Below are 12094 nucleotides of genomic sequence, written 5' to 3'. Positions count from 1 at the left end.
TGCCTTGCATGCAAGCTCTTCTGTCTACCAGAAAATTCGGGCAGTTGAAGCAATGCTGCTGTTTATAAAATACAATGGCAACTTTTGTTTCTCATAGGTTAAGTTAGCTGTACATGTCCATATTGTAGCCTCAAAATTGCATGTGAGCAGCAATGGAACAAAAAGCCTGCAGGCAGAATATTTTGAAGGTATACATTTTTCTATCATGAACCAAGTGTGGACTCTAGGAAATTTATTGATACAATGAGAGTAACCCAAGTATTTTAAATAGGACAGCTGACATAGGAAAAATTTGTGCAGGACAAAAGAAAATAAACACAGGCCCTTGCATTCTGTCCTTATTTCGTTCCCACTTTTTTTTTTTCACACTTTACCAACTCTACAAGGCTGCTTTTCAGGTGTGTCTGGCATAAAGTTCACATTGACGTTTGATTGATTGATTTTAGCATCACAAAGCTAAGTCCATGCTTACAAGGTACACTATGATTCAAGGCTTTAAATTTATCTTTTGCGGTGCTGCGATTGTGTAACGCAGACCACATTCTCATTACGAAGGCATTCTTGCATTCCACCTGTTTAAGTCGAACCAAATTATTCTTAGCAGTAGAAAACCATACCTGCCAAACCAGTGCAGTTTTGTCCAACTGTCTAGTACAAGTGGACAAAAGACATGGAACAAACTCGGCATGCTGAATAGATGATGCCAGAGCCCATTGGCTAGGTTACCAGTTTTAACCAGAAAATGTTTGTGTTACTGCCTTTAATAACCAATAACTTCCAGCATTTCAACCTCCAAGAAACCGAATTGGAACAAAACAACGTGATAGGACTGATAATTCTATGCATGAAATCAGCCCTAGTGCCAGCAGCTATATGCACAAGAAAGCTGCACTATTTCCATGGCCATAAACATTGGATTGGACATTGCACGGCTGCCAACAGGGGCGGTATTTTCAGCAATTACTTTTGTGAGACTAGCACTAGGCATGCTGGCATCTATGAACGAGTGTTCCTGGCATGCTGTCTTAGCATAGTTGGCACAATGCCAGAACACCGAGGCCCATAGATGCCGTAGGCATCCAGCGCTAATTTTGTGAAATCCTAGTCTCGTGAAAACTGCAATCGCATGGGCTCAATGCATATGTTTGCATGCCTGCTTGTTCTTACCTTGCTTTTAAAAAGACGGTGCTCAACTTTAGTTCACTCAAACATGAAACAACCTCAGGCATCCATTTACTAATGCTTCTTTGGCTGTATGAATAGAGCCATAGAAGATACAAAATGATGGGTCAATAAGTGAAACCCGCATACTAGATGGTTCTTCCAGCTAGACCACAGACCCATTTGTGATCAAATTTGCGCATTTTGGACAATATTATGCTTACATTCAGCACACGTTAGTTACTTCCAGAAGAAACAAGAATGTGTCGTTGGCGGCAGCGCCAGACAACAATGCAACACTGCCAAATGTGACAAGGCTGTTGCAACTTTTGAGAAAGGGAGCGTTTATTTTTCTGACCTGGCATCGCCACAGATGCATGCATCTGTATTGTTTTCAATGAAACAGGCAATTCTTGCATCCAACTGCGGTTTATTAAACAAAATGCCGCTGATTTGAGCACAAGACAGTCCAGCAGGTCAGATATATAGCTGGTGCCCTTATCCTCACAATATTGAGTATACAGTGAACATAAAAATGAGTGCTAGCTGGCATTTGGCATGACCTGCTCTGACAAAATATTTCTGAAAGCATTCTGCCCACACCAAAGACTTGTAGAGTGGCAAGTGTACACGAGGAAAGTGGTTCCATTTGTGCATGTAAGTAATCACAACAACCACGAACCATGGCAGGCACATTCCATTCACAGTGCCAGTCTTGTCTTCAGCCAAGCATCCACTTTGGATACCTGGATACTGTTCACACTATAGTATAAATTATCATTGAATTATGTTACAGGCAATGTACACAAATGTTTGCTGAAACTGTACAAGCAATAGACCCTTTCCAATTGTTAGGTTCCTTCATATTGCATATTTGACAAACTAATCACAGCTCTCGTCATTGCTAGAGCAAAAGACAAAGAAAAAATTGCATGTTTCACCACTTTCTGGCTGTATATGTTGCCACAGAAGTCTCATCACATTTTCTTTACCTCATAGAAAGTAAAGTGTGGTCTGCTGTTATGGTTAGGACTGGTCAAAATGGTGCATCAGCATGGTTTTGTTGATGACAGAGGACAACATGACCACAACCACTATCATGCGGGCCACGTATAAGGCAGAGCTGGTGGAGGAGAATGCAGACTTGATATTAGGATGCGTGGAGCACACCTGCACCGAATGCAAGCCTTGAGAGCAACAGCTACTGCTGCACCAACAAATGCAAGAAAAGTGTGAGCCCATTCTTATCAAATCATCACCAGTGATGCTGCCACAAAGACCACTTCCCTGCGAACAGACCACGTTTGGCCAACGTGCCCAGCTCAGTGCCTGTCTCGGCAAGAGGCTGGACAAGGCAAATGTGAGCAACCTCGAGGCTACCAGAAAAAGCTTGAGATTAACATGTTCCACAAGCTGTAGTAAGACCAGGGACTCAAGAATGCCTTCCCATGGGCAAACCCAAAGGACAGATAAAGGTGAATGCACTGTCGTGAAATCGATGTCAATGAAGTGAATCACCACTCGCCACTAGAATGCTGGACAGCAAATGTGTGTAACCTGCCTTTTAAGCAACAAGTTATGACATAAAAAGGAATGACCTCTGCATGTTGCACAACACTGCCTCATTCCAAGCTGTCTTGACACTTTTGGTGCTGGTCTTTGCTGACAGAGTCTTCCCAAAACAGTCAGACGACAATGAGTGGTGGTCAAATGAGAAAGGATAAATGTTCTGGAAGCTGGGACGTGGCAACTAGCATGAATAACGACCTTTGTTTGTGCCCATGTAATGTTCCCTGAAACAGTATATGCATATATCTTGCCAAATTAATAATTCTGTTTTGCTGTTAGGTTGGCCAATTTCTTTATTTTTATAAAGCTAGACCAACAACTAGGAAAAGGGTCTATTGTCTGGTAAAACCAGGATGCCCAAAACAGGGCCAACAGTCTCTGTACAAGCTAAAAGAATGTCCAATGCATACAAAAAGCTTCCTAAGCTCCACCTGCGCACCAAGCTCCTTACAGCATAGCCTGGTAGGCAGCATCTGACTTGAAACAAGCAAGTAGTACCAAAAAGAAGGCAACATACAATCGCAGGGCTAAATTCTATGTCCTCACACTAAAACTGTTCAATTATGGGTTTTTTATCGTGCATCACAATTCAAACAGCTTTTTTCATTTACTGAACACCAAGCTTGCTTTCAGCCTGTATCCATGCAATATTCGTGCTTTCTACTAGCCCCTATTTAAGTTAATGCTAACAAAGACAGCAAAGAAAAGAAAAACACTGCAAGCATGTGACTTGAACACATGACATGCTTTAGCACGCATCAAAAAATAAGCTGGACTACAAAGTGACTTTGTGATGACGGCTCAATGGCGGAGAACTTTGCACACTCAGGCATAGATGGCAACAGGCCCATTCCATAGAGCAACACTACTAGGAGTGTGCTACGATGTGCCAGTGATGGTCAGCACACAGATGACTTTTTCACAGTAAGGACTGTTCAACCATGATTTGCTCGAAGCCTAGTGGTGGAGTGTGGAAGAAGGAAGAGAACACCGCATCCAAGATGGCTCCATCATCGACTAAAAGAAAAACGTGAAAAGAGAACATATATGGCAAATGCAATGGTGACAGACTTTCAATGCAACATTGAAACTAAATGCCCAACTAAATGCCTATCCCATACCCAGAATTGCAGGTAAGCATGACATGCTTCCTCCTTGATCACAAACAGGTTATGTACTGAACGACCAGCTGCCTCCTTTTTATAATAAGGGGGTACTGCGCAATAAACACACGGGCAACGGAAGTAGAAGTGTACAGGATGCGCGCAAATCCTACCTCCAATTCCACTTCTGTTGTCCGTGTTTATAGCACAGTACCCCCCTTATTACAATATGAACTTCCAGCAACTAGCCAAACTTGCCGCTCTACTGCAATATGCCTCCTTTTCTTATGTTGGTTTCATCAACCTCTCATGCTGTGGTTGTCAATCATTGCCATTCTCAGTGCTGCGATGGGCTGATGACTTAATTAAAAAGTGCTAGTCTTAGGATTCTGAAGAGACAGGTTTTGTTTCTGGTAATGCAGAATTTTCCTTCAATTATCACCTGGCTATCTTACCAGGCTGATTGTTTGGTCTCTGTGCAACCACTAGGTGCAGAGCTGTTGTGGCAAGTTTAAAATTATTTTGACATGCAAACTATTTTTTTTTTGACATTGTTAATACTGTGGTGGTGTCGGCAACTGTTTCAGTAATTTTACGGTGGCAACGTGACCAGTCTTGCAGCATTTCTTGGTACGCCAAGTCCGTCACCTTCTATCAAAAGCGTAATCACTCAATCCAGCTTCACTTGAGGTTTTTCTTTTAGAGTCCTTCTAAAACTGTCTTTTCAATTTTGCACTACTACGCTACTTACCATAAAGAACAGGAAAAACTTCTCCTTTGACACCTGTCACTGGGATATGTAAATCTGTTCCATTCAGGTAAAAGTTCAGCTCCAGGTGGTCGTACGTGATGCCCTAAAAAAGACCAAGATAAGTGAGTGGAAATTAGCAAGATAACAGTTGTAGAGGTAATGGCTGCAGCAAAATTATCTAGAAGCAATATAGATTAGTGATTGCTCATAGAGTTGGCCTCTATTCTACAATGCTTGATTCTAATTTTCTATACATCAGTACTGTTCAACAAAACCAATAGGTGCCCATGGTTTCTTACGGAGAAAATTGTTTATCACTTGAAGCCCAAAATGGGTATCACTGGCAGTTGGTACATATATCACTAGCCACAATAAAATTCCTGATAATATCAAACATGTGGTTACACCGCCAGAATTCCAGTGATGACAATCTCTTCCAGTGAGTGTGGTATTGCACATGCTTTTATACGACTGTCTGCTTGGAAGCTCCGGTTGAATCCGCATATGCTGATCTTCAGCTGCTTTCATGCATCAGTAACACTAAAGAATATGTAGAATATTGCCACACACTGTTTGCCATGCCTATTCTTGCTCTTGTTGGCTTTTACAAGTTACCTGTGTTACACTTTCAATTCTTTGTAAAACATGCTTGCAGCCTCGGGTCATTATTATGTCACAAATGTTGTACTTGGTGCAATGAGCCCATTACTATCAGACATAATTGAAGCACACAGCACATTCTCGAATTGTGAGGACCACTAGAACTTACCATGAAGCTTTATATTTAAGGGCCAAATTGCCAGAAGTGTTACTCTATTTTTTTTTTTTGCAATTATCTACAGGTGTCGCTGCTGAGTCAGGCCTTTTCTTTGTAAGCATAAGTTCACACAATGAAATTTTCCTTGAAATTCTTCATCATTTGCCCGTGTACCTGCATTCGTCACAGCCACATGACAACACATGTGCCAAGGAGAATCGTGCTAAAACAGATTGCCACTGACACGACTAATTTTGCCTGCACAACACCATTCATTACCAGGCCTTCTAGAAGACAGCAGCTGTGCTGATAAGAGGTCCAGCAGGCATTAATGACTGACTGAAGTACAACTACATGATCGCAGAAAATGGAAATGCTGACCAGGCAATGCAGTGTGCATTAGTCTTGTGAGATATTATTTACATAGCTTGTGCTTGCTTACACGGGTAGAAAACATAACGTGCTTGCCGGAAGTAAATTCTTAGTCTGATGCAATCTTTGAAAGTGTCCAATCTCAGACTCTGGATAGTTTGAACCAGATTTGTATATGTCCCTTCGAGGTCAAACTAATAAAAGCATGCGACTGTACGTGACAAGTAAAACATTATCAAAAACATGATCACACCTCACTCTCACAACTTAGAAAACAGGTCAGCATGAAGCTGAAACAAAGCTATGAACATCAGACTTTCCAGATTCCAGATATAAAATGAGGAACTCATCACTTTCAGCGAGCACATATGCTGCAATGATTGCATAACAAGGCATTTACACCTGAAAGCACATGGTGGCCTGAATATGGAATGCTTCTGATGATGCTCCCAGAAAAGTTCAATTTCAAAACACTAAGGACAATTAATTTAAAAACTAAACTTACTAGTTTTTAATATGGACTGTCAATTGGAAATCCATAAATAGCAAGGACATAGGCCCTTTACTGAATTAAAATGTAAACTTTATCACTCTTAAAGTATGTGCCTAATATTTGCTAGGGCAATGAAACTTTTAGAGAAAATGAGGTTTAGAGCCAAAATTCTTTATTGAATTTGCCAATTAGCCTCTGCTTCCATGACAACTTCAATTCACAAGTAACACATCATTTCAGTTAAAACTCTGTGATGGATGAGGGAAAATAACTCCAAGCGTTGCAGCTGTTTATGAGGGTAAGCCAGGTTCCACGACTGTATAGTAGGGTGACATTCGTTGTGCTTCCTGAAGTCATTTGTTACGTCCAGTTTTCACCTTTACCTATTGTGAAATGTCTTGACTCTTTTTTTCCATTTACAGGATTTTTGTACATGCTCTTCATTCTAATTGTGTCTGTATTACCCATGAATGGAGGTCATCATGTAGACGATGTGGGTCACAGTCCTTAATGCTTGTTTAAAACCCGCATACCTCCTCCACACTACGACACCTGCCATGCCGACTCAATGGCTGCAATGTTTTGTTTTTGCAATCAAAATGTTGCAGGCTCGAATCCTGGCTATGAAGGCAGCACTGTATCATGGGCCAGAAAGCAACAACTCGTGCACATAAATTAAGGTGCACATTAAAGAACACTAGGTAGTCAAATTAATGTGGGCGCCCCTACTATGGACTCTCCCGCAGCCCAGGTGTTACTCTGGAGCATAAAATTTAAAAGTGTTAGTCCACACAACGACATTACAAAGATATGGTACCTATGAAAGTCTATCACTACCAGCACATTGCCAAGCAGTTCTGCAAGAAGCTATGCCCACTGTTTGGTTGCGCTCAGCTTGTCACAGGTTTCTGTGATAAATGTGAAGTGCCTTCTCTTAACATGGCAAAACAAAAGAAGACGAGAGAGAAAAAAAGCTCCATGTGCAGCAGATTACTGCAGCCAGCAACTGAAACTATATCACCAGAAGAAACAACAGATACAGAATCAAGTAGAAGTGTCAATCTTTTTCTGTCAATGCAGCAACAGTGCTATTGTTTATGTCTACGGAGGAGGTCAGGATATTTCTGCAAGCAAATGCTTCATGCACAGCTATGCAAACAAAAGCTGGTCAATGAGTCCGCAGTCAAACAGTGATTCTTTAGCAAACAGCAGTTACAAATAGCAAACAATAAGATACGCATTTTTATTAATCTGCACAGTGCATAAAGGGCAGACAATGGGCCTTACTATGACGTCGCCTTCTTGTACTGTCTGCTGGAGCTTGTGGAGCACTTCTTTGTTACACACCACAGTGCCCTCACTAGTGAGAACACAGCTCTCCAGATCTTGTCCAAGCGGCACCCTGTTCAGGTCCGTCTTTTGTGTAGCCACTCCCAGACCCCACAGGCCTGAAATCAGTTTTTTTTTTAACGAAAGAAAAGCATGATGCTAAGGCTGCACCAAAGCTATCTTACAGAAGCTTTAAGCACATCATTAGACAGTTCAACAGCATGGCAGTACATAATAAAATGCAGCAAGAAAGCAAAAACAAAAGTAAAAGGAAGGCAAAAGGACATGCCAGTACGTTAATCAGCCAAATTGCATTTTTCTCCGCATAGTACTAGTAAATGCAAAACAATAATAAATATTGAATGAATAAAGTAATCCTTGTACATGGTACTCTCTATGTATTGAACCACTAATAATTTTGAATTTGACACTGAAATCTCAGTAAAGTAGTATTTTTTACTATCTCACTGATTAAGAATCCTACCACTATGACCAGAAATTTAACCAGTGATCTCGTGGCAGATCACACCAGGGAAATCAACATTTCTGGCCACATGCTGATATGCTTACCAGTTAACTTTCATTGGATGCATGCCTATAAATCTGTCTCAACCATATATGTTGTCATGCAGCACACATCTTGGCATGCAGTACACATCGTAAACAGCTTCACAACCTCATCTTAACATAGCAGCATGCTTGTTCCCACCAGTGAAGCATCCACTAGTGGAAGGGTGCACCTCACTGATGTGAAATCTGCTACACATGGAACACAAAATAATTCCGCATGTGTAGCATCAGTGAGTCTGTTAAGTGGCACAAAAATTAAAGGATACAAACAAGAGCACTGTTTCTCACCTGCCTGTTGTACCTTGACTTCAAAATATGACTTGTTTTGAACTAGAGGGGCATTAGCTAGTGCTGCACCACTGCCGCAGATCCTTTGTCCATTCTTTACAATTACGACATCCTGGCCTGCAAAACATTGCATGTCATAATCAGCCACACCTGGTATGCCTCAGGCAAAGTCGGATGCATTAAAACACCACAAACACTTAACTTGTGCAGATAACACTACGCCCTTTCAGAGGTTTTAGTGCACCAGCTTGTGCACCCACGCAGAGCTGTTGGCAGCAGTTTCATCGTGTTTGTACACCATCAGACGAATCCATTTTCATGTTAACCATCACAGTGATATGGTATGGGAGTTGAACCAGCAGTATGGTCCAATGTAGTTTTTGCATGGCGGTTGCCCTCACAAATTGTGGTTGCAGTGAACACAACTATAAATGTGGCTTAGCAGCCAAGCTGACTTGCATGGCAAGTGCAACCTCATATTTGGTCGTCGTCGGGTCAATTGCTTGAAGCAGCTGAAATTCGCATTTCTGCTCAATTTCACCATTTACATACAGCTATAAACTACAACAACGCAAAAGAAAATAATTATGATTTCAAATTTGACCCACCTAATTGTAGCGATTGCTAGTCCTTTGCTCCATCCTTTTAGCAAGGATGCTGGCAAACAATCATGAGAAAGAAACCGCACAACCGTATAAGAAATCACACAATGCCTTCGTTTTATTTTTTTCAAGGCACCACCTTGTAGTCACGTAACATGTCTCTACGCGTAATAAAATCTAGGAGGTGCACAGTGCTCCGTCTGAAATTCGGTGTTTGTGAACACCGGCGACAAGCGCCCAGCGCGATAACTGTCTTATTTCCGTATGCAAAAGTTGAAATAAATATAACACTCATAACGATCGCCTACCGAGGGAGCTGCCGATGAGGACGCGGAAGGCAGCGAAACTAAAAACACACACACAGATCGGTTATGATATTCCACACAGATCACCGCACAAGCTTAAAGAAGCTGAAGAGAGTGTTTTCCAAATGTTTATACCCATATGAAGCATGTCCAGAACCACCGTAGGTAGGCGGTTTCCTTGGGAACTGCTAGCGTTGAAACCGCCGGCGTTGAAACACCGGCGGATACAGCCGAAACAAGTTGCCATCTGAAATGACACTTGGTGCTTCGTCCCTGTTTACGACGGCACACAGTCCACACAGGAACAAACAGAAGTAGGCGGCTGGCAGAAGGGAGGATAAAACCACGATAAAAAACACAAGAACAATGTAAACTCAGCAGAGGCGCTGTTGAGTAAATTTTTGAAGTGCGTATAAGTAGCAAATGTGCTTAAATTATTGCAATTTTATTAAGTTATTGCTTTTTTAACTATTTTAACTCTACCATACTACAGATGCACTTACATTTAGCCCCAAGCACACATGCGCAACTGACACTGCATCGCAGCAGAAGCTGGCTTTTAAAAATGGCAGACGAAGATGACATCGACAAGGATGGAGATAATAACGGGCAAAAACCGGATAAAATGTTTGTTCTCAAAAAGTGGAACGCCGTGGCTATGTGGAGCTGGGACGTAGAATGTGATACCTGCGCCATATGTCGCGTTCAAGTCATGGGTAAGTTTCTCGGCGCTGTTTTTTGGCTGGTGCTTGACGTTTATCTCGCTTTGTTGCACCGTCACTCGGGATTTTTTATTTTGTTTAGCTGCTGTCGGTTGTCGCGTGCTCGTAGCGCGCCGCCCTTGGTTCATTGTGGAATAGTGCCTCTTAATTATTTGTGCTTTGTTTACGGAGCAATTCTTTTTGTAGTTAAACAAATATTTTTTTTCGTTTCTAGATGCCTGTTTGCGATGTCAACACGAAAACAAGCAGGACGATTGTGTAGGTAAGCAAACGGTTATCGCTTCATTTCCTTCACCGCTGTGTATTTTGTCGGGTGGGACATAATAAACGTAGCTGTGAGTTTCAAAAGGACACCTCTAGCGTGTGCAGCAGCTTCAGCTTGGCTTTCGCGGTATTTCCCTTCCCAAAAGATTGAGCGTAAAGATTGGAGAGCGATATCTCGCACGTCTTACCCGCTACTTGCATCTTTGTTTTACACGAGTAATTCTAACTGGTCATGCAATCAGCAAACTGCAAGCAATTAACAGTTTGCTTTCACCGACAAAGGGAAAGCCAATTCACGTTATAACGAAGCGAGTGGCCAACGAAATTATTCGATGTAACCAGTGTTTCGCACTGCTCTGCTTAGCTGACTGCTATACTTTTAAGCACAGTACTCGGTGCCTGTCTGCAGTCTGTCAGGCTATTACGATGTGCTTGTTGTATTTGTGAGCATGATTTGAACATGTTCAAAAATTGAGCACAAATCTTAAGCTAGTCAGTGTCACACAAACGGTCACACAGTTTGTCAGTGGACACACAAGTGATAACGTTTTCAAGGATGCTTTCACTTGTGTGTGACACATCGCCCAGGGCAACACTTCACTGGAGTGATGGGCATCCTACTAAGGCACTTGAGGATTCTGTGACCTGAAATTAATGCTGATAAGTGTGCCATCCCTGTTGTCGCATCTGCTCCACTGGCTTTTAATTAGCCATTAAAAGCACACTGAAGATGACCAATATCCTTTGATGCCATACGAATTTGAACTTCATTGTTCGCAAGAAAATCGGATTTTATCTATGATGCAATTTTGAGAACACTGAGCCCTTATGCACATGTAGTGCTGCGATTTTGTAGCAGTGCCTTTTCTGAATGCTAAGCTAATGCATTGCAGTGCTATTAGCATTCGCGAGCAATCAACGCCACGCCCATGGCTTTACGAGCACGAAAAGTGCCGGAAGGCATTAGTGTTCGGAAAAGGCATCGCTACAACATCGCACTCCAATTTTACTGTTCTCATCCTCATAGGTTTGTATCATCTACAGTGCACACATTCTTCAATGCTGCTTGGCAAATTTTGGTGTCTGAGCACTGCCGGATGCTTGGCACCTCTGATGATTTGGCTCATGCACTTGTTTTCATTCAAGGCTGTTGAAATATTAATTGGCACATGTTTACAGATGTCTTAGTAAACAAATGCATTTATTTTTTTACAGTGGTGTGGGGTGAGTGTAACCACTCTTTCCACAATTGCTGCATGTCCCTGTGGGTCAAGAAGAACAACCGGTGCCCTCTGTGCCAGCAAGACTGGATTGTGCAGCGCATTGGAAAGTGATTGTGCATCGTCACTTATAGTCTTCATTTGTGTGTGTACAGTTATTTGTGTATGAGTGTGTGCGTGTGAGTAATACACAAGGCATCCAAGCCACGAGCTGCGCTGCGACAACCAGTAAATCTGATACCACCAGGGAACTGCAGAATGTGTTGCCAAGAAGAAATGGTTTCAGTGTGTGTTGATGCCTTTACACATGTTTTTGAATGTCTAAAGTAAAATAGAATTGTCTTGATGTCTACAACTGTTGTTAAATTAGACATGTGGTCTGTTTGTTTTTTGTGTGGTGATATTTTTTCTTCAGTAAGCTCACACTTAATGCCTTGACCAATTATTGCATGTAAAGGAGCATGCAACACAGAAATACGTCTCTCAGCAACTCATTCCTTTTCAAATGCATTGAACTATCTATAATACTATCAACAGCTTTGTCATTATCGAACTATTGATAGCACAAAAACTATCACTGGTACTATC

At 41.8% G+C, this 12094-nt stretch overlaps 2 protein-coding genes across 2 annotated transcripts; one reads left to right on the top strand and one right to left on the bottom strand.

The window, feature by feature from the left end:
* Positions 1–217: 217 nt before the first annotated feature.
* On the bottom strand, positions 218–9749 carry LOC126541572 (SPRY domain-containing protein 7). Its single transcript, XM_050188387.3, has 5 exons — positions 9436–9749; positions 8394–8510; positions 7494–7654; positions 4585–4687; positions 218–3747 (listed from the first exon to the last, which is right to left on the bottom strand). The coding sequence occupies exons 1-5, from the start codon at positions 9545–9547 to the stop codon at positions 3650–3652; spliced, it is 591 nt and encodes a 196-aa protein (XP_050044344.1). The 5' UTR covers positions 9548–9749; the 3' UTR covers positions 218–3649.
* An 81-nt stretch (positions 9750–9830) lies between these two features.
* On the top strand, positions 9831–11875 carry Roc2 (Regulator of cullins 2). Its single transcript, XM_050188388.3, has 3 exons — positions 9831–10016; positions 10237–10284; positions 11502–11875. Exons 1-3 carry the CDS (start codon positions 9866–9868, stop codon positions 11618–11620), a joined length of 318 nt encoding a protein of 105 aa, XP_050044345.1. The 5' UTR covers positions 9831–9865; the 3' UTR covers positions 11621–11875.
* Positions 11876–12094: the final 219 nt, after the last annotated feature.

Source organism: Dermacentor andersoni, chromosome 2 (genome assembly GCF_023375885.2).
Source record: "Dermacentor andersoni chromosome 2, qqDerAnde1_hic_scaffold, whole genome shotgun sequence".
Taxonomy (NCBI): Eukaryota; Metazoa; Arthropoda; class Arachnida; order Ixodida; family Ixodidae; genus Dermacentor; species Dermacentor andersoni.
This window is presented reverse-complemented; position numbering and strand designations above follow the sequence as displayed.

What these genes read in the sequence shown, in the direction of transcription:
- LOC126541572 (XM_050188387.3), bottom strand. Translation starts at nt 9,547, where the DNA reads ATGGCAACTTGTTTCGGCTGTATCCGCCGGTGTTTCAACGCCGGCGGT. An exon ending in TACAAGAAGGCGACGTCATA is followed by an intron (nt 4,688 to 7,493) that starts GTAAGGCCCATT and finishes GGTCTTTTTTAG; the next exon opens with GGCATCACGTACGACCACCT. An exon ending in AGTTTTTCCTGTTCTTTATG is followed by an intron (nt 3,748 to 4,584) that starts GTAAGTAGCGTA and finishes TTTTTCTTTTAG; the next exon opens with TCGATGATGGAGCCATCTTG.
- Roc2 (XM_050188388.3), top strand. Translation starts at nt 9,866, where the DNA reads ATGGCAGACGAAGATGACATCGACAAGGATGGAGATAATAACGGGCAA. An exon ending in ATGTCGCGTTCAAGTCATGG is followed by an intron (nt 10,017 to 10,236) that starts GTAAGTTTCTCG and finishes TTTCGTTTCTAG; the next exon opens with ATGCCTGTTTGCGATGTCAA. An exon ending in CAAGCAGGACGATTGTGTAG is followed by an intron (nt 10,285 to 11,501) that starts GTAAGCAAACGG and finishes ATTTTTTTACAG; the next exon opens with TGGTGTGGGGTGAGTGTAAC.